General features: G+C 30.6%; 1 protein-coding gene across 1 annotated transcript; it reads left to right on the forward strand.

Moving 5' to 3' along the window:
• On the forward strand, positions 1-24254 carry LOC143047490 (peptidyl-prolyl cis-trans isomerase-like 4). Its single transcript, XM_076220546.1, has 13 exons — positions 1-161; positions 758-825; positions 1699-1763; positions 2195-2312; positions 2686-2828; positions 8020-8116; positions 9014-9130; positions 10819-10943; positions 12020-12086; positions 12727-12838; positions 13393-13471; positions 14909-15008; positions 23227-24254. Exons 1-13 carry the CDS (start codon positions 92-94, stop codon positions 24160-24162), a joined length of 2097 nt encoding a protein of 698 aa, XP_076076661.1. The 5' UTR covers positions 1-91; the 3' UTR covers positions 24163-24254.
• The last annotated feature ends 1836 nt before the right edge of the window (positions 24255-26090 follow it).

Here is a 26090-nt window from a genome sequence, read left to right on the forward strand (position 1 = left end):
TTTCCGGTAAAAACTTTCAACAACGTTTTTCACTAAAAATGTTAAACGTGATAAAGAGAATAAAGTAACAAGATAACAGAACTTACTCATCATGTCTGTGATAATAGAGACATCTCTTGGAGATTTTACGATCGACCTGTTCACTGACGAAAGGCCAAAATGTAATTAGTTATTTAAAACATCAGATCTATAATCTGTAAACACAAACTTTAGTAGACTTTACACAAGTTTGACTCGTCACTGAAACAGTAAGCTCATCTTTTCACAAGAAAAGAATTAAATGTTGACATAAACAAATAAACGGTTTCGTTTCCTCATTTCAGTTCAGAATGTGAAATTGAATGTTAAGGTGCCAAGCTATTTATAAATACTACCACTGCCACTGGAAATCTTACAATTTTTTTAGACACTTTTTTAATGTTATTTTTAAATAGTTATGTTTCACTGAATAATTAATTATTATAAGGGTTTAACCAACCTTAATTTAGTAAGGTTGGTGTACTCCAACTATTGGAGGAAGTTATAGAGGAAAGAAGAAGACACTTCTGTTTTTCAGCAAACTATATGTATGTTATTTTAACTCTTAAAAGCTTAAACAAAATTGATAGATAAAAATTCCAAAGTTAATAGATTATGAGCACATTTATCATGTTTATTAAACCCTAATTAGAAGTCATTCTTTGTATATTGCAATCTTTTAATTTAAACATGTTGAATTTATGTCTGAAAAGAAAATAATTTTAATTCTTCGTTGCAGGTTGTAAAAATTTTCTGAAGTTATGCAAAGTCAAGTATTATAACTTCTGCCTATTCCATTCTGTTCAGGTATGTATGCTTAAGTAACATAAATGTGTTCTGTTAGTACTCTTGGCTTAAAAATATTAAACTTCTCCTATTCTGTTGTGACAGGGAAAAGTAACTTCTCTCTTAGGCCTGGAGCCAGAAATGTCTCAAAAATCTATTAATATATTAAAAATTGTAAATTTATGCCTATTTAATTTTTTTATAGCATTTTATTTTTAATGTGTGAATTTGATGTCATATCATTGTGAGACAGAAAATAGGAAAATGTTTTCTACAGCATTCTGGGATTTTTTTAAACATAAAATCTAAGATGAAATAACATTATTTTCCTGTAAAAACGGAAAATGTATATTATTAAGTTTAACCTGTACATTGATGTTCATGTAAGTTGTAACATTTTGAATAATTCTGGATGGGCTACTGTTATTACATGAAAATCATTAAACATGATGCACTAGTCTATCATCTTAGCTATAGTTACCTAGGCCTATTACAAAACATATATTTCAGCTAACATAAACCACTGAAAAAAATCCTTCATCGGGTATTTTTTCAACAGCAGGTATTCTCTATAAATTTACCTTGATTCAAATGGATTTCAAAATGAACTGGTCAATTGTCGAATTCGGAAATCGCTGGCCGATTTACTAAGCGGCCCTAAACTATATAGTGGAATCATCCCTGCTTATCTAAAGAAGGAATGTGGTAAAAAGAAACTCACTTGCTTATAAAAAAAAACAACTGTGAAATGTAATGATTCATCATGTTCATTTATTCCTTATATCAACTGCAATGTTAAGATTGTATACATACATGTACTAAGAGACAAATTTTAAGAGAAAAGTTTATTTTACATGAAAACAAAAAAATAAATTCAAGTTATGCTTATTTCAGAGAAATTTCATAGCTCAGACTGGTGATCCAGATGGAAATGGTAGAGGGGGAGAATCTATTTATGGGTAAGTTTTCTTCTATTGCATGTATATCCTTCCAATCAAGGAACACCACAAATGTATGAGTAAAGGAGAATAATACCCTGTCTTTGTTCATTGGATTTACATTAGAAACCGTCCATATGTTAAACATTTTTAAACAGAGGTTATCAATTAGATTCTGCTTAACAGTTTCTTGTGAAGTTCTAAATATTTGAATATATTAAAAGTACATATAAATATGTGTGTTTTAGAGGTTCTCAAAACATAGGAACTTTTCACTAAAAACCAACAAATTAAGTCAAATCAATTTATTTGAAAAAAAATGGTAAAAGAAATAACATGATTAATATCTGAATTTTTAAGATTTTTTTTTAAAGATTCAAAACAATGTTGAAAAATGTATTTTGAAAATCATCAGTTATTTCAGTAGTTATTTATTTCCTATATCTTTGTAGAACTTTATATGGAGAGCAAGCAAGATATTTTGATTGGGAGTTTGTGCCTAAAATAAAACATGTAAAACGAGGTCTTGTTTCTATGGTAAACAATGGGAACAATATGCATGGATCACAGGTAATCATTTTTTTAGTTTTACAGACAGTACTGGTACACATTATTAAATAACGGAATACAAAAGCTCTGAAATAACCATTATATAAAAGGAACAGTAACTTTTATTCAGTGTGAAAGTTCCTGCTACATAAAGAGACAGAATTTGAAGAGAAATTTAAATTCAAACATATAACAATCATAACTTTAAAAACCAAATATACAAAAAATTAAACAGATTTGAAAACATTAAAAAAAACTGAAGGAAAAAAATCAAATGAAGGGGTGTTTTTCAGTTTACTTTTTAATACATTTCAAGTTTTTTGTAAACAATGAATTATCCATATAAGGTTGTGTTAGAACTGTTTACAAGATGTCCATTTTATGTTTTTTACAGTTTTTCCTGACTCTGGGGGATTCATTGGACTACTTGGATGGTGTACATACAATTATTGGTGAGATCACCGAAGGGTTAGAGGTCATCCAAAAGTTAAATGAAGCATATTGTGATGAAAAATTCAAACCATTCAGGGATATCAGGTAATATATCTTTTTATGAAAAGATTAAAAATTATCACAAATACTGTGCACCAACTAAATGTTTGCAATGTATTTTTGCAACTTTGGGGAGTATCATCCTTACAGGTGTCAGACCACCAATTACTCCCTCCAATTTAGAACGTATGTAAAAGTAGTCCTACTCTGACACAAAATAGTGCTTTTGATGTCATTGTTTACCTAAACTAACCCACAAATTTGCAGGAATGAAACTTTTGGTGAAAGGGAAATATATTTAGACCATTTTGAGCCAAAATTCACTTGTCTATGAGTTTGCATTAAAAATTCAGGATTAATGCGCTACATAGTACACTAATTTAAGATTTCCAGAAAACCGGGAGTTATTTTGGTAGTACCTGTCTTTTCAAGATCAGAAATTTGTTACAAGACTTTAAACATTGGTTGAAAATTGGCATGTAGAAAGGTGACACATGTACAATTCAGGATATACCTGGTTTCCTTGAAGTTAAACTTAAGGTAAAATATTTAGAAAGCTGTGAAAATTGCAAAATTTGGTTGAACAGATAGGGATTTTTAATTGGTGGTCTGACACCTTTAAGGGAAATGCGGTGAAACCCCAAATTAAGAAAACAATTGATTTTTTTTACTTAACTGATCATATGAAGTGATAGTAGTCACATTTCAATCTTTTTGGTGGCAAAAAGTCACATATTGCAAATTTAGAGCCTTAGACCTGAATTTGTGCTATTTTTAGCTTTTCCCACCCTGACAATATACTTTCACTTAAAAAAATGTCCCAAATTGTTATAAATGCACAGTAAGTTGTTTGCGTGGTATTAACATTAAAACATGGTTATTTTACCACCAAAAAAAGTTGTTGTCTTCAAGATTTAATGAAATTATTCGATTTTTATTCCTTATACCATTGCGCCATAGCATGTATATGGCAGATAACATAGCCTGATGTAAACATTGCAAAAACTCACAAAAATCCCATTTATAATCTCAAATGAAAGTTTTATACCTTAAGTTGTATCAACTGATAGTAAATAAAAACAGTTAAATGACCATGACTGCACTTTTGATCATTTAATAGTACCATTACTTACACCAGGTGTAAAAAAGGGGGGTCAATATTCCTTGACTCTTCAATACCTTGGATTTTTTACTTAACCCATTGTAAAAATTGTGGAGAGTCTTTTAAGAAGTAGAACAAACAAGAAAAAAATCAACAAAACTGATCTTGATATTGAAAGTGTATGTTCCTGTAGTCCAAAATGCAATTTTCAAGTATTTTCTATCAAAGTCATACATTACAGTCAGTTTAAATATAGCTGTGAAATTTGAAATATAAGTCACATTATGCTCAGATAGGATGTTTCTGACTTCAAATTGACTAAGGATTAAGAATAAAGCAAAGCAAAGAATTCTGAGCAACTTTTTTGGCTCTTTAGGTGTCAGACCACCAATTACTCCCTCCAATTTAGAACGTATGTAAAAGTAGTCCTACTCTGATACAAAATAGTGCTTTTGATGTCATTGTTTACCTAAACTAACCCACAAATTTGCAGGAATGAAACTTTTGGTGAAAGGGAAATATATTTAGACCATTTTGAGCCAAAATTCACTTGTCTATGAGTTTGCATTAAAAATTCAGGATTAATGCGCTACATAGTACACTAATTTAAGATTTCCAGAAAACCGGGAGTTATTTTGGTAGTACCTGTCTTTTCAAGATCAGAAATTTGTTACAATACTTTAAACATTGGTTGAAAATTGGCATGTAGAAAGGTGACACATGTACAATTCAGGATATACCTGGTTTCCTTGAAGTTAAACTTAAGGTAAAATATTTAGAAAGCTGTGAAAATTGCAAAATTTGGTTGAACAGATAGGGATTTTTAATTGGTGGTCTGACACCTTTAAGGGAAATGCGGTGAAACCCCAAATTAAGAAAACAATTGATTTTTTTTACTTAACTGATCATATGAAGTGATAGTAGTCACATTTCAATCTTTTTGGTGGCAAAAAGTCACATATTGCAAATTTAGAGCCTTAGACCTGAATTTGTGCTATTTTTAGCTTTTCCCACCTTGACAATATACTTTCACTTAAAAAAATGTCCCAAATTGTTATAAATGCACAGTAAGTTGTTTGCGTGGTATTAACATTAAAACATGGTTATTTTACCACCAAAAAAAGTTGTTGTCTTCAAGATTTAATGAAATTATTCGATTTTTATTCCTTATACCATTGCGCCATAGCATGTATATGGCAGATAACATAGCCTGATGTAAACATTGCAAAAACTCACAAAAATCCCATTTATAATCTCAAATGAAAGTTTTATACCTTAAGTTGTATCAACTGATAGTAAATAAAAACAGTTAAATGACCATGACTGCACTTTTGATCATTTAATAGTACCATTACTTACACCAGGTGTAAAAAAGGGGGGTCAATATTCCTTGACTCTTCAATACCTTGGATTTTTTACTTAACCCATTGTAAAAATTGTGGAGAGTCTTTTAAGAAGTAGAACAAACAAGAAAAAAATCAACAAAACTGATCTTGATATTGAAAGTGTATGTTCCTGTAGTCCAAAATGCAATTTTCAAGTATTTTCTATCAAAGTCATACATTACAGTCAGTTTAAATATAGCTGTGAAATTTGAAATATAAGTCACATTATGCTCAGATAGGATGTTTCTGACTTCAAATTGACTAAGGATTAAGAATAAAGCAAAGCAAAGAATTCTGAGCAACTTTTTTGGCTCTTTAGGTGTCAGACCACCAATTACTCCCTCCAATTTAGAACGTATGTAAAAGTAGTCCTACTCTGATACAAAATAGTGCTTTTGATGTCATTGTTTACCTAAACTAACCCACAAATTTGCAGGAATGAAACTTTTGGTGAAAGGGAAATATATTTAGACCATTTTGAGCCAAAATTCACTTGTCTATGAGTTTGCATTAAAAATTCAGGATTAATGCGCTACATAGTACACTAATTTAAGATTTCCAGAAAACCGGGAGTTATTTTGGTAGTACCTGTCTTTTCAAGATCAGAAATTTGTTACAATACTTTAAACATTGGTTGAAAATTGGCATGTAGAAAGGTGACACATGTACAATTCAGGATATACCTGGTTTCCTTGAAGTTAAACTTAAGGTAAAATATTTAGAAAGCTGTGAAAATTGCAAAATTTGGTTGAACAGATAGGGATTTTTAATTGGTGGTCTGACACCTTTAAGGGAAATGCGGTGAAACCCCAAATTAAGAAAACAATTGATTTTTTTTACTTAACTGATCATATGAAGTGATAGTAGTCACATTTCAATCTTTTTGGTGGCAAAAAGTCACATATTGCAAATTTAGAGCCTTAGACCTGAATTTGTGCTATTTTTAGCTTTTCCCACCTTGACAATATACTTTCACTTAAAAAAATGTCCCAAATTGTTATAAATGCACAGTAAGTTGTTTGCGTGGTATTAACATTAAAACATGGTTATTTTACCACCAAAAAAAGTTGTTGTCTTCAAGATTTAATGAAATTATTCGATTTTTATTCCTTATACCATTGCGCCATAGCATGTATATGGCAGATAACATAGCCTGATGTAAACATTGCAAAAACTCACAAAAATCCCATTTATAATCTCAAATGAAAGTTTTATACCTTAAGTTGTATCAACTGATAGTAAATAAAAACAGTTAAATGACCATGACTGCACTTTTGATCATTTAATAGTACCATTACTTACACCAGGTGTAAAAAAGGGGGGTCAATATTCCTTGACTCTTCAATACCTTGGATTTTTTACTTAACCCATTGTAAAAATTGTGGAGAGTCTTTTAAGAAGTAGAACAAACAAGAAAAAAATCAACAAAACTGATCTTGATATTGAAAGTGTATGTTCCTGTAGTCCAAAATGCAATTTTCAAGTATTTTCTATCAAAGTCATACATTACAGTCAGTTTAAATATAGCTGTGAAATTTGAAATATAAGTCACATTATGCTCAGATAGGATGTTTCTGACTTCAAATTGACTAAGGATTAAGAATAAAGCAAAGCAAAGAATTCTGAGCAACTTTTTTGGCTCTTTAGGTGTCAGACCACCAATTACTCCCTCCAATTTAGAACGTATGTAAAAGTAGTCCTACTCTGATACAAAATAGTGCTTTTGATGTCATTGTTTACCTAAACTAACCCACAAATTTGCAGGAATGAAACTTTTGGTGAAAGGGAAATATATTTAGACCATTTTGAGCCAAAATTCACTTGTCTATGAGTTTGCATTAAAAATTCAGGATTAATGCGCTACATAGTACACTAATTTAAGATTTCCAGAAAACCGGGAGTTATTTTGGTAGTACCTGTCTTTTCAAGATCAGAAATTTGTTACAATACTTTAAACATTGGTTGAAAATTGGCATGTAGAAAGGTGACACATGTACAATTCAGGATATACCTGGTTTCCTTGAAGTTAAACTTAAGGTAAAATATTTAGAAAGCTGTGAAAATTGCAAAATTTGGTTGAACAGATAGGGATTTTTAATTGGTGGTCTGACACCTACAGCCAAGGAAATACTACATTTCCACCTCTACTGTCTTCAAAATTATCTCCCCTTTATTATATTTTAAAATTTTGAATTATTTCCCTTTGGTCACACAAATGCACCAGTCTTCAATAATTTTACATTTTCTATTACTGTATCAAACAAACTGAAAGTAGAAAAAAACTATTTGATTTAAGTTAATTAGTTATATAGAAACTATTTAGAGCAGTTATTCTAATATTAGAAATGTGTCACCATTCCTCTAATAGAAGATTCCCTGAAAACTTTGTAATAAACAATGTCATAATATCTGTTCTTGATGGAACAAATATTCTATACACATATTCTGTATGGAACAAATATTATTATTATAACAAGGCATTTTTATAGCGCATTATATAACACTACAATTACTCTAAGCGATTTACATGTTAAAATAAATGTTAAAAAACATGTTAAAAAAATGTTCTTATAAATACTGTAAAATTTGTTGGAAATAATATTACAGAATATTTATTCCACTAGAAACAACTTCTATTTCATAACAATATGCCTTAATTCTACAGTTTTTACAGTAATGTCAAAACCACAATCATAACACATCATTAATATAAGTAATCATCTATAAGTTTGAATTATGTTTATTCCAGAATACACCACACTATTATATTAGAAGATCCCTTTGAAGATCCACCAGGCTTAGATATGCCTGACAGATCTCCTTCTCCCCCTCCAGCAGTTATTGAGGTAAGACTTCCCTCAAAGAAATTTTCTCTGAGATAAGCCATACAGATCTCCTCCCCCGCCAGCAGTCATTGAAGTACAACTTCTTTCTAAACAGTTTTATTGGTGACATGAATAAATGATCTTTCTCTATAAACAACAAAAGATTGCATATATGGTTTCCTATACTATTAAAAAGAATTTTGAACGTATTGTTTGTAGTTTATATTGGACACATGCTTTTCCAGGAAGACAGAGAACATTTATTGAAAATTTAAATTTAATAAACTTTTTTTAATCAATATGTTTTACTGTTGACAGCTGTATGTGTAAAATTCCTCAATTTGATATTTCTACAATTTTGAAATTGAGGAAATATCTTTATGAAATTGGAAAAAGGGTTTCAAACATTGCAAACTTTGTTTTAAATGGTCCTTTGTTTTAAAGATTTAGTATACTGTTTTCAATAAAATTCAAACAAACCTTTTCATTCAAAATGAGAGAAAGCCAAAAGTTGAATATATATTAAACAAATGAAACAAAGCAATCTTTACTTTATCACTTAAACGATTTAGTAAAGGATCATTTTTATGGCCCATCTGCTGTCATCATGCTTTTCAGTCTGTTTGTTTGTCCGTTTGTGCATTGGTACGTCTGTCCTGCTTCAAGTTAAAGTTTTTGATCAAGGTAGTTTTTGATGAAGTTGAAGTCCGATCAACTTGAAACTTAGTACTCGTATTCTCTATGAACTTTCTAATTGTAATGCCAAATTAGAGTTTTGAACGTTTCACATTCCACTGAACATAGAAAATGAAAGTGTGAGTGGAGCAACCATGTACTATGGACACATTCTTGTTATGAAATATTTTACAAACACAACGATATAAAAATGGTACTTATGGAGATTTTAATGTTTTACAGCGTGCACGTTTAGCTGCTGATGCTGAAATTGATGACTTGGAAGGAATGACAGAAGAAGAAATAAGAGAAATTATGGAAGAGAGAGAAGAAAAAGCTAATGCCCAGTTATTAGAAATGGTAAGACAGTATAAAGGGAATATATTTTGTGAATTTCAGATATTAAGTCCAAAGTCATTCAGTGTTCTCCCCAGGCCGTTTTAGCGCCGCGATTTTCAGCGCTAATTCAATTTCCCGCTGTCCTATTGCACTTACCGCAGCGCTATCCCACTCAACCGCGTCGCTATATTTTTTTTAGCATTTTTTCAAATTTCCCGCTTATTTTACTCTTCGGATCACGTGATTGACTGGTTTACGATTTTTGAATGAATTATTTCTGTTGTATTAAAGTAACTCCCCGGGACCAGTCTAATAAAAATGGCATCTTTGAAAGATCAAATTAAACAAAGATTTCGACATTGACATCTATTTTTTCAATTAAAAGAATATATAGAGGCATATATGAATGAAATGAGATGAAATGAATTGACCGCATTTCCCGACGACACTCACAAACTTGTTTTACGAACTTTGAACAAAAGATGATTTTAAAAACGATCAAACAGCGGGGTTTGTTACAAATTATTTGCCGGGTTTACTATCCATACGAACCCTGAAAATGAGTCTTTGAAGTATTAATTATCACCTATTCAAACTTATAATTGTTTAGTCAGAAATTCTACCATTTGAAAACAATTGAGAGGATATGATTAGAAAAACAAACCCCAAGCTGATATGACTTGAGAAATTTCACTTTCTCGATGTTCAGCTTGGATGAGGCCATTTAAATATTATAAAACTTTAAGGTCAGACAAATGAGAAATCTTTATGCTAAAAAAATGTTGATTCCTGTCAAACGTTGTAAGGTAAACTGTACACTGCTACAGTGGGTAACAAAACCAAACAGAAGCTGACAATGACTTTATTGTTGGTCCTACATGTTCTGCAACATTACCTGTTAGTGCTAAGAAATCTTCACATAGGTAGTCTGGTGTAGACCCATCATGGAAAAAGACTTCTCCTTCAGTTTTATACACTGATAGTATGAGGATTTAATATATGAATTTACAATGGAGGAAAAAAAAGACTCTTCTTCCATATCATGTGTATCCAGACAAAAGCATTAACAAACAAAGGGGTACATTGTAACTATCATGAGCATGATGAGGACATCATTACAAGAGAAAACATCAATAGCATAATATAATAAAAACACATCAAATCAATTACAAACAAAACGCGCGCCGCAATAAAGTTACTGAGAATTGTCGAAAATTACGCGCTTACCACAGCGCTATCCAAAAATCCTGGGGAGAACACTGTCATTGCCAAATCTTGTTTGCTAAAATTATAATGATTTTAAGACACCAAAGAAGAGCACAATAAAACTTGTCTGACTCAGGTGTTTGGGCTTAACAGTTAAATGAGCTTATCATAGATACAATGTTTAAACTTTTGTTTACTAGACACACATTTTTAGTATTAGACTCCACAGTGACAGTCAAAACAAAAAGGTAAAGAGGCCAAATAAAATTGGAGAGCATTGACGACTAAACCACTTTTTACTGCTGTAAGCAGGACATTTTATTTCTGAATGTTAGAAATGTATTCATATAGGAGAACATCAAAGTTTAGCATGTCATGACAATTTATTTTTTACAAGCAGAAAATTACAAAAAAAAACATTATTACAATATGCTGCATAATATATTATTTTTCTAGAGATATTCTACCTGTTCTTTACACTAATACACATCTTTTTTTAATAGATAGGAGATTTACCTTCTACAGATATCACAGCACCTGAAAATATTCTGTTTGTATGTAAACTAAACTCTGTCACTACAGATGAAGATCTGGAAATTATATTTTCAAGATTTGGTACAATAAAAAGGTAATTTATATATATGATAACAGCACAGTTTATGCTTTTTAATGTCGATTTTGAAATTGTTGGAAAGCATGTGCTGATCCTGCTGCAAAGAAATTTATTAGAATGTATAACTTAATATGTGCACATTAAAAAAATTAGTTTTGCTGTCATTGTTAGACTTTTGTAGTTCATAGAATTTTTAGAATCCACTTTTGATGCAATTATTAAATTCAAAATCACAATGTTATCACTTTTATCCAATTCTGAGGACCCCAGTGAATCACTCCCTGCATTATTCTTACATAGAGCTGTACTTAAATTACTGTAAATTAAGAAATAATTTTTGCATAATCCTGTATATATTTGCATAAGACATATAAAACCCAATATATTTATTAACTAAAATGTTTTTGCTTAGAAAAACATTGTTTTTGAGAAACATTCAATAATACTTGCAATTTTTTGTTGTTCATAGAAATTACAGAATCCACTTTGATGCAATAATTAAATTCAAAATCACAATGTTATCACTTTTATCCAATTCTAGTGACCCCAGTGAATCACCCCCTGCATGACAGTTTTTATGCCCTATTTATGGGCATTATGTTTTCTAGTCTGTGCATCTGTTCGTCTGTACCTTTGTCCGTCCGTTCGTTCGTTCATTCATCCGTCCCGCTTCAAGTTCAAGTTTTTGGTCGAGGTAGTTTTTGAAGAAGTTGAAGTCCAATTAACTTAAAACTTTGTATCGTGTTCCTTATGATATGATCTTTCTAATTTTAATGCCAAATTTATAGAGTTTTTACCCCATTTTCACAGTCCAGTGAACATAGAAAATGATAATGCGGATGGGGCATCCGTGTATTAGGCACACATTCTTGTTTACCTGTAGGTTTATATGATAATAAAATGACTTGAACTATTTACCCTGACAAGTCGTAATTGTCTTGACACAAATTTGTTCAATTATGAAATTAATCCCTTAACTTTTCAAATGAGGAGTGGATCTTACCTAGTTAACACATTGATAAAGAATTGGCGACGAGTATTAAGAACTTTTATTGATTTCTGGCTGTAATATTTGATATCTATATTTTCAGCTGTGAAGTGATCAGAGATCAGAAAACAGGAGAGTCCCTACAGTATGCCTTTATTGAATTTGAAAAGGTATCATTATTGTTAACATAAATACTAAAGACACTTCATATTAAAGTTACAGAGTTGGAATTGGCATTAGGGGAAGGGGTAAAATGATTCAGCTTTTAGTGTTGACATGTTTATATTGTATAAGATTATAAGCATTTGCATTGAACATGGAACACAAGAGACAAAAAAGACTCATTTGGACTTTGCTCTTTGCTCTTATCCATGTTCTAAAAACTTATCTATGTCCACTGTGGTTTTTGTCATTTTTTGGGTAAAAATAATAAATGCAAATGCTTATAATCTTATACAATTGTCATGGACATTATAAACTTTATTTGAAGACAGCAACCCGAAATATGAACAACCAAAAGATGTCTAGAGGTAAAAGTACAATCTATAACTGTCTAGAATATATATCATGACTTAAATAGCAATGTATAAAACAGAAACTAGCAAAATACATGAAGATACGACCTAAAAATACGTTGTTTAGGTTCCTAGCTTAAGATATTGTTTTATTCAATAGTGATCCTGTGTTGATTTTTTGTTTGTTTGTATTGTATATCAACCCTGAAGGAAGATAAGTTTTTGTAAATAACTGTGTATATAAAGAATTTATTATTACATGTATTGATATTTAATGAACAAAACATTTTTTCAGAAAAAAGATTGTGAGAGTGCGTACTTTAAGATGGATAATGTACTGATTGATGATAGGAGGATTCACGTAGACTTCAGTCAGTCTGTCTCCAAGGTCAAATGGAAAGGAAAAGGTAATACTGTGGATTCATTTATTTCTGTTGGTACCAATTTTTATGTATTATAGAAAACTTGTTAGTGGATATTTGATTTCGTGGTTTTACGGAAGTCTGCTTACAAGCCTATAATGATCTTGTTATTTATTGAACATTTAATTTTGTATTTCACCTCTGCCCACGAAATCCATGAAAATCGGTATCCAACAAATAATAATGAATCCACTGTAATATTTAAATGGCACAAAATAAATAGAGATTCTTCTGTTACTTTTAGGTTATGATATGGTAGTAATTAGCCAAACAAATATATATTTTTTGGTGACATGTCTTACATTATAAATGGTAAAATTCAAATCCTATGAGCGCAGTCTTCATTTATTTTTGCAATAATTTTAATTGATGACATTTGTGAGTTAACAGAAATATATACGTTTATTTACAATGGAAGTGGCAATGAATACATATAAGACTATGCTGGTAAATTGTCTTCGTAGTTAAAGAATTTGTAACATTTTTAAAAAACATCCGAAGAGTAATTGCTATAACAGTTTGTTCATTCTCTCTTGCAGGAAAAGGTGTGGAAACAATGAAAGAAGATCCAAAGAAACCAAAATTTACAATTAAAGATAAATCACAGAGACAAGACAAGTATCCTTTCAAGAATATGACAGTTGTTGTCCATTTGGTTTTTTAAGTGTTTTGTTATTTGATTTTGCCATGTGATTAGGGAGTTCAGTATTTTTGTGATTTTACTTTTTTCTGTTTCATGTTCCTTGGCTTTTTGTGGTAGTTTTTTTTTTCTGTACATGTAGTGATTTTGTATCATGGATGAATACCACAAATCCTATCATAAAGTTAGGAGGTCAATTTCACCAAAATGGATTTTTTTTTATACATTGGCTCCCAGAAACTATGAAATTACAAACATCCCAATATGACAGACACAAATTCATGAAAATTTAATTACGCCAATTTCTCCACTTTATCAGATTATTTTCAGATTTGTATTATGCCAAGAAACATTTTTATAAGCATTACTATTGATTTTTTTTCTCTAAATGATGGAAAAGCAACTAGAAGAAAGAAAATCGAGATACAAAAGTCAAATCCTTGAATGTCAATTATATATACCTGTTTAAAGGGGCACTAGCTACGAGATATATAAAAAATCTAAAGTTTGATTTTTTTCTGTTCAATCAATAATGATAGTGAAATAGTGAAATAACAATTCGCTTTTTGCAGCCAAAAAGGTTCAATTTTGTCAAATTAAACGAAGAAACATTGGTAATTAGTCATTCACTTGCAAGTGAATGAGTCGACCTCTTTAAATCCGTATTCATGTGAACTTTGATGTAACCCCTAGCTAGAGATTGACAACGCATGCATTGTACGTGTACTGGTTATTTAAAGAAAAAGAATGTCAAAAAACAATGAAAGTGAAACTACGGTAAATCATTTGATTACTAATTCGATGCACATAAAATCATTCTTATACGGTTGAAAACAATGAGAAACATATTTTTTAATCTATAAAATAAAATCAAACAGACCTATAAAAATATAATTGCACGTGTTGGTTTAATCTATTCATATCTTTATTTATGTTTACATCGCTTATATGGTCATTTGAGGTCAAATCGATAGTTAATTAGATGGCGTCTGGACTAAAATACACACGAAACGAACCTATATATTATCTACCCCATGCTCTGTAAACTGTTTATTTTATACTTTTGATAGTTTGGATAAATGTTTTACATTGTTATGAATCAAATATGAGAATTTGAGTCAAATCGGTGACCATTAATTTGACAGCTAGTGCCCCTTTAAAAATTCGGAGATATGCTATGAATGCCACTGAGACATCTGTGGACAAGATTTCAAATGATCATTGATGAAGATGTAACAAAGGAGGTATTAGATTATTTTCTAGTAACCTCCTTGTGTAAGCTAAAAGTATGCAAACATGCATTATTATTCCAATCTTGGGAACATACTTTAATAATGTGTCAATCCTTAGGATGAAAACTATTTAGTAGAATTAACAATATACAAAGGAACATATTTATCTTTAACAATCCACAGTAATTATGAACTGGTATTTGAAGAAAATGGTGATAACAAGAGTTCTAAGAAGAAACACAAGGACAAGTCACATGACAGAGATGATGATTACAGAAATAAGGTACATGAATTAAATTGGTAGTCTATAGATTATAGTTTGTGGGAGACAATTTCAACAAAACTAATAGCACAAAAACTAGGACCAAAGTGTATTTGGGTTAATTAGTCTTTTATACTAAATCAGTTGTTAGTTATGTTAATGTCTTTGATTTTTTTCAAAACAAAATGTTGTGTGACCCAACTTATCTGAAAAGGCAATAAATAGAATCAAAATGAGTTACTTCCCCTTCATTCATTAACATGCTTATGTTTTTAAAAAAATACTAATATCCATTATAAAATTACCTTTTTAACTGGATTTTTGTGTCAAAAATTTCGGTTATTGATTTGGGGATGTATGGCGGGTGGCCGGGCGGCCGGGCGGGCGGCAACCAAATGTTGTCCGTGCATTTACTCATGAAGCGTTCAACCAAACCTTTTAAAATTTTAATATGTTGTTAAACAACAAAATGGAGGTCAAGTTCAATAATGACGATTTTGACTTTTACCGTTCAGGAGTTACGGTTCTTGAAAGTTTAAAAAATGTCGTGTCCGTGCATTTACTCATGAACCAGTCAACCAAACCTTTTTAAATTTTAATATGTTGTTACTGACAACAAACTGGAGGTCATGTTCAATAATGACGATTTTAGCTTTTACTGTTCAGGAGTTACGGTTCTTAAAAGTTAAAAAAAATGTTGTGTCCGTGTATTTACTCATGAACCGTTCAACCAAACCTTTTAAAATTTCCTATTAGGAGTTTTGGTCCTTGTAATATTGATAAATGCCAGAACACAAATAAATGTTAAAGAATCCGGTTACTGTCATTTTGAGCTCTTGTAATGAGTTTGTTGTCATACAAAAGCATACAGTACTTAAATTTTATAAAATGACTTGGATATTGTTTTTATGACATTTGAATTATGTTTATATCCTCAATATTTTGAAAGCCTCGGTGGCCGAGTGGTTTAAGTAGTTCTACTATTGTAATCACTAGCCAGTCAGCACTGGGGTTGTGAGAACAAACCCTGCATGTGTACCTGCACTTGACTTAGATTTTAATTTACTAGGATTGTCAGTCTTCCAATCAAAGGTCAGTGGTTTTCTCTGGGCATTCTGGCTTTCTCCACCCATAAAAACTTATAATTACAGCCACGAAATAGCCCAAACGTGGCACTAAAAAATGTCATTTAAACTCCAATCAATCTGTCTAAATATTTTGAAAATAAAGTTTCATGCCACTTTGACATCTTGTTGTATAATGTTTTTTTTTTTTAAATTTTTGTCTATTGACTTATAAAAAATGGTGAAATACCAATGTTTGTTCAATTTCAATGTGCAATAAATTACTAAAAGTACAAAAGTTAATGTCTTCTTATGATTAGAACAGGACATACAATGAGTAATTTATTTATTTTATTGTTCAAGATTAATAAATTATAAATGCTTATAAAAATCCTCATTAAAGTCTTTATTAATTAAACTGTATGGAAAGATATGTTAACATGGATTGAAGTTAATTTTGCTCTTCCTCATGTGCTGATTTATTTCGTCAACAAAAACTAAATAACAAATGGTTCATTTATTGTAGAAAAACAAGTTTTAATTTGCATATTTAAAACTTGTTTCAGGAACAAATTATAGCTTTATCTATAAAATGAATTTTAATTGGTATTCAAATCAACAATATTGACACACTTCCTTAATTATAAATATTGTTTTGTACGAAAACACATTGCAATGTTACATTAGATTTATTTTCTTATTTTCTAGTTTAGGGAATATTATTTTAGTTTTTTGGAGAGATGAAATTTTAAGTGAAAAATTATTTCAACTATCATGCATTCACAACTGCTAAATTTACATATGGTATTTGCATTAGAAGAATTTTTTTTTTACTAGTTGTTGATTTTGTTACAGTTGGTACAGTGTAAGCTATATATAAAGATATATTTTATTTAGATAACCCAACAACATAAAAACCACAAAAGATATCTAAGGAATATTTTGTGAAAATGAATATTTTATTTGTCAGAAAAAAAAATATGAGTTACTGCCCTTCTTCCAGGATATTCTGATAGGAATATTTATAGTAGCCTTGTGAACATTGGAAAATATGATTAAACGGAGATACAAGGTCTGACTGTACTCTAACATATTACTGAAAGCACTAAACCATTAACTCAAGATTGTATTTAAATATTAAGTTATGAAATTATGTATTTATATTTTCTAAAGACATTTCATGCTGCTACCGTACCTCTCTGTCAAAATTTAAGGAATGTTTATTCATTTATGTACTATTAAAAACAACTTGCTGTGTCCTAGATCTTGAAAATTTGTTGGTCCAATGTCTGACAAAAATGCCAATACTTGCATTATTAAATATTATAAAAATGAGTTATATTTATGTCAGCCCATGATAGTAAATTAGTCTTCAAGTTTTTGGTTAATGTTAAATTCTATAAATGAAGTAAAATCATAAGTTTATTACTTTTAAATTACATGTTTATGCCAAGATAAGGTTTTTGAGCTAGTATCTTATTTTGTAATATTAATAAATCAAAAGTGGTTATCAGCAGAATCATTAAAATCTTTGTAAATCATATTCCATGTAATAATACGGGTATGTAGACATGGATTGGGCTTTTCCGCATCTTTTCATCTATTTATACGAAACAAAAGTAATAAAATATCAAATGATTCATTTATTGTAGAAAAAGAACAAGTTTTAATTTGTATATTTAAAACATGTTTTAGGAATGAATTATTGCTATATTTACGAAATGCGATTAAATCGATGATAATTTTCATATTAAATGCATATTTTACATAAAATTTACAGATGTGCATTAGATAAAAGATTACATCAGTTTTGTATGGAATATGGGTAATATAATCTGTTAAACTGACTGTTAAACTAAATGCATTTTGAACATTTGCATATTACTGCAAATTAATGTCATGAATATAAGGTTTTAATAATGGGAAAAATTTAACATTATACATAAATTTCTGAAAATATATTATCACAAACTGATGAGATATAGGAGGAAGGGGGACTTTTGAATGAGAATTATTTCAACACATCTTATAGACCATGCATGTGATGTTTTTCAATAAACTTAAACTGATTTGTTTACACCACTGGTTGGTTTCAAACTCAGATTTTTAACTTAGATTTCAGTCAGAATATTTGTAAATAAAGAAATTACTTCAAATAGAAATAAAGGCTGTTTCTTGTTAGTCACAGAAAACATCTAGAGTATACATCTATAAGGTTAGCCAAGATACATAAAACAGTAAATAAACTCATCATAGATACCAGGATTAAATTTTGTATTTACGCCAGATACGCGTTTCGTACACAAAAGACCATCAGTGACACTTGAATCCAAAAAAGTTATAAAGGCCAAATAAAGTACAAAGTTGTAGAGCATAGTTGACCAAAATGCAGAAATGTTTGGCCAAATACAGCTAATAATCTATTCCTGAGTTGGAAAAGCCTTAGTATTTCAAAAATCAAAAGTTTTGTAAACAGTTAATTTATAACTATGACCATATTATTAAAGGATAATTCAATATTTTTTGTTTTTGTCTAACTTGAATATTTAAAAAAAATAAAGAATAAAAATGAGTTACTTCCCTTCATCCGTGATATGTACAGTAAGACATAGTTGTGTGTAGTGTTCAATGTCCCAATAGTGAAGTTGTTTAGATATAAGATGCTTACAATACTCAAACTTAAAACCTTTCTTTTGAATGTTAATCATTGGTTCTAGATATTATTTTGACATTAGATTAGGCTATTTTGGAAAAATGATGGGTCAGTTTTTCATTTTATGTCATTTATAAAATGTTGTTCAAATTTTAAAGTTTATTGAGTTACAAAAAGGCATCATATCAGGGTTTGTTAAATTCCAATGCCCAATACATTACAATATGTACCAAAGTTCATGTCTCCATATACTGTAAACCAACTTAATTTCGCGAGCGATTTATTTTCGCGACTTTGGCGATTAGAAAAATGACGCGAATTTAAATCGTCGCGAATATGTATAACTTGGATCTTACCTTATTTAAACAACTCTAGTAAATAAGAATATCGCGAAATTAAATAGCCGCGAAGTTGACTAGATAAGGCTAAACGCGAAATAAAGTATCCGCGAAAATAAGTTGGTTTACAGTAATTAGAACAGAACAGAAAATAAGTTGGGGGTCATCCATAATTGTCATCGAAACATACACTTTTTCAGACCCCCACCCTCCCTCAAAAAGTGTACCTACATCAAGGATTTTCAGATTTCAAGACAAGAATCAATCATTCTTAATAAAAAGAAGATAAAGTCTATTATAGTTTAGTTTGATATAGAAATTTGCATTGAAAATAAACTGAAACATATCTGACAGTTTTATTTGATAATTAAAAAAAAGTATACTGTAAAAATGTTGATTTTTTAACCCCCTCCCCCAAGTGTATGTTTTGTATACTTTGGAAAATGGTTAACATTTATGGATGACCCCTTTAGTTATTTATTTTATTTTTATTAATTAATTGTTAATAAATTAAAAGTGCTAATAGAAGCCCTATTAAAGTCTTTGTAAATCATATTCTATATAATAATATCTAGACATAGATTGTGTTCTTCCTCATCTTTTGATTTATTTATTCAAAACAAAAAGTAATAAACATCAAATGATTCATTTAATTTAATTTATAAAAGCAACAAGTTTTAAATTGCATATTTGAAACTTGTTTCAAGATCATATCAATGATACTGTTAATTTAGAAATATGGAGGTGGGGGTGGGGGGGGGGGGGATAAGAACTTGCATTCTGATATCTGACACATTTATCTGTATGCAGATTTTCTTGAAATCATAAGAATAAATCTTGCTTTTTTGTCAATATTTTCCGAATTTATAGTATCTATCACAAGCCTGTCTTTTCTTTGTAGGTGGTTTTATTTATATTTTAGTCTTGATGATCTTAAAATTAAAGAACTGTTGCATGCTGATTCTTTTGCTTGAAAGTTATCTGTAATCAGCTTATTGGTTTCTTCTGTCCACAGGGGCCTCGGTGGCCAAGTGGTATCAGTAGTTCTACTACTGTAATGATTACAGTAATCACTAGCCAGTCTTCACTGAGGTTGTGAGTTCGAACCCCGTTTTTGTGGGTGCACTTGACTTCAATCTCAATTGACTGTGATTGTCAGTTTTCCTATCGCAGGTCTGTGGTTTTCTCCAGGCACTCCGGCTTCCTCCACTGAGGCCACCAAATAGCCCCAAAATGGTGCTTAAAAGTGGTGTTAAACACCAACAATCCATCAATCAATCTTCTGTCCACATGATATTTCCTTTAGTCAGTGGTAGTATAAATTCTCCCTCATTTTTATCCAGGAGGCCCTCTTTTACTAGGCCTACTTATTGTAATAATGTTAATTTGTACTTGTCCTGCAAATGCATGTAATATTTGTCGCTGGACATTAAGCAAACAACAATCAATGGTATTTTCATTCCCTTTATTATAAATTTAGAAAGAAATCAAGAACTATAACTGGTTTTAATTTGCATATTAGAAAATTGCATCAGAAACAAATCATGATCATATTATAGATAACATTCAATTCAATGATTTTACTTTTAAATTTGCAGATGAGCAGATTAAATCAGTTTTACACACTATTTAAGTACTAATATCTGTTAAACAGACTGTTAATGCATTTTAATTATTTGCATATCATTGTCAACAAGAAATAAATATGACATTTTTAGTTTAGATCAGGATGCATCAATATCTGAAAATGCAGTACTAAAAACTAATGGATTTAGAGTTTAAATTAGAAATAATTTACTAAAATAAACAGACCAAACGGCTAAATTATGTATGTGATGTTTAAAGGGGAAGGTATGATAATGCCCTTTTTTTGGCCCCTTGAATTACAAAAAAGACTGCATACTAATGTTAGTTCAGCTTCTTTGTTTATACAAAAACTACCAAAGTTAAGGTCTTCTTATAATTACATAGAACTGAAATTGATTGTCAGATTCATTTATTTTTATTTTGTAATATTAATAAATTAGAATTGCTGATAAAAATCACCATTAAAGTCCTTATTAAATATATTGTATATAAGGATGTATATATGTAGACATTGATTGTAGGTTACTGTGAATAAATAAATTTATTTATATTTTTATTTTATTTTTTAAGATTGATGAATAAGAGTACAAATCAAAATGCCATTAATGTCTATATTTAATTGTATGCTGTGTAATAATATGTAGACATGCATTGTCTATATCATTGTACTCTTCCTCATGCCATGCTTTGTTTATTAAAAACAAAAACTCATGAAATATCACAGAAAAATTGCTGAATTTTACGATTCATTCTCTGACTCAACTTTGCCTCAACCAAATGTTATGAAACTTATACCCATTGCTTATTACCACATAACTCATATCATGACAAATTCAGGTAGTGTCATGTTCACTTCTTATTGAGCTATGTCCTTTTGTAATGTTATGTGTAATTGTGGGCATCAGCTGTGTTCCCATCCTCCATTTTTTTCATCTATTTTATTTGTTTGGTTCCTCTTTGTATTTTCTTCTGTTTTTCAAACTGCAGAAAGAAAACAGTTTTAATTGGCATATTTTAAACTTGTAGTTTCAGAAACTTGTTTAAATTGTTATACATTTTGTTATTTTCGGTCTTTTATGACTTACCCAATGTAGTATAAACTATAATTGTCTCATTTGCAATCTTACCTCATCTAGTTATGTTTATATGGTCATATTTATAAATCAAATTCAAATAAAGGATAACATTTTTCTTCAAATTCAATGTAGTAGATCATGCTTATATAACAGAGATTAAATCAGTATTTCACGGTAGCTAGTAATAAAATCTTTTAATGACTGTATATGCATTCGAAAATCTGCATATAACCATAAAACAAGAAATTAATGTAATAATATTAATAATTACAGGGTGCATTAATTACTGTAGATTCATTACTAGCTCACCTGGCCTGAAGGGCCAAGATGGCCGCCATGGCTAAAAATAGAACATAGGGGTAAAATGTAGATTTTGGCTTATATCTCTGAAACCAAAGCATTTAAAGCAAAGCTGACGTGGGGTAAAACTGTTTATCAGGTCAAGATCTATCTACCCTGAAATTTTCAGACAAATTGGACAACCCAAACTTGGCCTCAATCATCATTTGGGTATCTTGTTAAAAAAATGTGTCCGGTGACATGACCAACCAACTGAGATGGCCATTATGGTTAAAAATTAGTGTTGTCAACGGTTAACAGGTTAAATCTCTAAAACCAAAGCATTTTGACGTCGGGTAAAAATGTTTATCAGGTTAAGATCTATTTGCTCTGAAATTTTCAGATGTATCAGACAACCCCTTGTTGGGTTGAAGCCCCCGTATTGGTCATTTTAAGGATATTTTGCCGTTTTTGGTTATTATCTTGAATATTATTATAAATAGAGATAAACTGTAAACAGCAATAATGTTCAGCAAAGTAAGATTTATAAAAAAGTCATCATGATCAACGTACTCTTTAGAGCCTCTAGTTATTTCTTCAATACAAATTTTTATGGATTTAGTGGATAAAAGTGAAACTCAAATTTTCACAATAGGCTTATATACAGATATTGGTGGTGAAATCAAATATCCACAGAAAGACATGTTTTTCCGAATCCCTAGTATGTAAATTGGTATCAACAAAAATAAATGAGTCTTCAGTTGTTAAACCATTTTTTGCATGACATTAAACCTTAAATTGGAAATCCTGAGATGTCACGAACTTGCAAGCATAACGAACTTACAAGGATTGACGATAGCAGGGGAAGACAAACACAACACATTTGGGGCGTTAGCCCATTTGTCCGTCCGAGCTATGTCCCTTGGAAACATTAATTCTATGGAAAGTTGTATCCTAAGTTCTCTCAAGAAATTTATATCATATTCATCTGTATCAGCACTGTCTTGAACAAGTTCAAAATTTGTGCCAAAAAAGTATTTTCAAAATATTTATGGTCTTTAAGTTTGGAAACATTAATTATAAGGAAAGTTGCATTGTTATGTGTAATGTGGCTGGTGAACATTGTACCGTAACTTCCCTCTGTTCTTTTATTTGTCTTATATGAGCAAGTTTCAAACCATGTTTTGAATCAGTTTTGTTAACATTCATTTAAAATAAAGTTTTATCTTTTGTTTATTCCAGAAAAAACACAGAAGTAGATCAAGAAGTCCTGATAGAAGAAAATACAGGTCACCAGAGAGAAAGAGAAGAGATGAAAGAGTAAGAAGCAAGGACAGGCGCAACAGGTATTCTCCTCAAAGATCTAGAGGAGATAGGTACAGGCAGAGGTCACCACCTAGAAGGCAGAGGTCACCACCTAGAGGGAAGGGAGACAACTACTTTACACCTCCAAGAAATTGGGACGATAGGAACTCTCCTCCAAGGCAGAGAGAAAGACAGACGGACAGACATGGGTCACCAGCACGCAGGGATAGAGGAAAGGAAGAGAGGAATAATAGCAGATTATCAGAAAATAGGGACAAAAAGGCAAATAAGAAAAAATATGAAAGTTCTGATAACGAATCATTAGATAGACAGAAGGACAAAAAGAAAAAGAGACATGCTAGTAGTTCTGATGATGAATCAAGAGATAGACAGAAAAGTAAAAAGAAAAAGAGACATTCAGTTACTTCTGATGATGAATCATTAGAAAGAGAGAAAAGTAAAAAGAAGAAAAGAGTTTCAGTGAGTTCTGATGATGATGAAAGAAAGAAGAGCAAAAAGAAGAAAGCTAAAAAAAATGACAGTTCAGATGATGATGAAAATATTCCTAAAAAGAAGAAAAATAAAAAGGATCAGTTTTCAGATGATAGTGATGACAAGGAGAGTAAGAGTAGAAAGAAAAAGAGAAAGAAGAAAAAATATGATAGTAGCTCTGAGGAAGAACCAGTTAAACATTCCAAGAAAAAACAATATCTAACAAATTCAAAATCTGATAGTGAATCGCCTCATAATGATAGAAAGTACAGCTCTGATAAATATCAGTCAAAATCAGTAAAAGACTATAGAGAGAGTGATGAAAGAAGAGATAATCATAGAAAAAGAGAAAGAGATGAATATAAGGAAAAACGAAGGTAGCATTTGATCTTGTTGTTCGATTGTGGCAGCTGTTTATAGAGTAAATCCTACATAAAAAGAAAAATGCAATAAAATAAAATATTAAACATAAATGCAGATATTATTTCATATTTAATATGGATTATATGTGTTTAATGCATGTCAAATCTCCTCCCACTTTAGAAGAGAGATTTAAACGTTGTTTTATACCTATACACTTGGTCTGACCTTTTAAACATGTAAGAGAGTAAATGAATCAGCATCTATAAGGGGGAGGTTCCGATAGCAGTAAAACTTGGTTCAACCCACCACTTTCTTTTGAAGTGTCATTACCATGTCAGAAATATGTCAGTTGATCACCAACTGATTCTGTGAATTAAGTTTACAAAAATTTCCCCCAAATTTGCCAGTTAAAATTGACAGATTTTCATTACTTATCTTGAAATATACTGTACTTTATTATCCAGACGTAATTCATCTTGCGTAATCTTCAATTTACAATGTTATTTTTCCGTTCTATGTTCATATAATGGTACATAATGGATTGATCTAAATTAACAGTGTAGATTTTGAGTAGTAAGATGTCAGACCAAACTCTTTAGATTATTAACCAATTTCATTCCTGTTCCAGAGTTCTTGAAATCTTTTGAGTCCTTGAGGGAAATGTGCTGGTTTTCACTATTATTTCTGTTGAAAAATACTGAAATTGTGCCAGTCCTTTGCAAATTTGCCAGTTAAAATTGACAGATTTTCATTACTTATCTTGAAATATACTATACTTTATTATCCAGACGTAATTCATCTTGCATAATCTTCAATTTACAAAGTTATTTTTCCGTTCTATGCATGTTCATATATTGGTACATAATGGATTGATCTAAATTAACAGTGTAGGTTTTGAGTAGTAAGATGTCAGAGGCCCAGGAGACCAAAATCTTTAAATTATTTACCAATTTCATTCCTGTTCCAGAGTTCTTAAAATCTTTTGAGTCCTTGAGGGAAATATGCTGGTTTTCACTATTATTTCTGTTGAAAAATACTGAAATTGTGCCGGTCTTTTTGCAAATTTTGGTCAAAACCTTAGGACCACCACTTTTTGAGAACTCTGCTGTTCTTGGTCTTAGAATCTCATATTTTAAATACTCTTATGAACTAACAACATGATGTTATTACCTATGTTTGTATAAGAGGTGAGAGCCTCATGCTTTAATTAATGGATGATCTTTATTACTAAAATTAGAAAATATAACATGTTGATATGAGATACATCTATTGGTAAACTATCAGACTGTAATTGTACTAAATAATCCACCCAGTTGACAATAAATGATTTTAGCTGTGATATGATTGGCAATGAAGCAACTATCCACAGAGGTTGAAATGAAGTGGATGTAAGTAACAATAGGTAGCTACAGCTTCAACAATATAAAAATCCCTAGACAAGAAAAACATGAAACAATTTAATTGAGAAAACTAACTGCCTACTTTTATCAACTTACGACTGACAAGAACCAAAAACAACCACATAAATACAGGTCCTGACTTGGGACAGGCACATAAAGAATAAGGCAGGGTTTAACATGAAGGCACCAGCCCTTCCCTAACCTGGATCAATGGTGTAACAATACAACATAGTAACTAGATACAAAAACCAGTTGGAAATGGCTGAACTCATCAAATCGAAACAAAGCAGGAACAAACTTCTCACAAAAACACAGAACGATGTGGGAGGGAATTTCAACATCCCTTTTAACAAAACAAAAACACAAGTACAGATCTGAGAAAACTCAGTTACTGACAGCTAGTTTAAAACCAATATAATGTATATAGGACTAAATATCAATCATTATGCATCTAACATCCAATGGATTTAGTGCATTGAAATACCTCATTTTGCAGTAAGGAGAAAACATGACCTTGTGCAATGCTTTTAAATTTGCATGGGCCAA

The sequence above is a fragment of the Mytilus galloprovincialis genome, chromosome 10 (assembly GCF_965363235.1).
Source record: "Mytilus galloprovincialis chromosome 10, xbMytGall1.hap1.1, whole genome shotgun sequence".
NCBI classification, from domain to species: domain Eukaryota; kingdom Metazoa; phylum Mollusca; class Bivalvia; order Mytilida; family Mytilidae; genus Mytilus; species Mytilus galloprovincialis.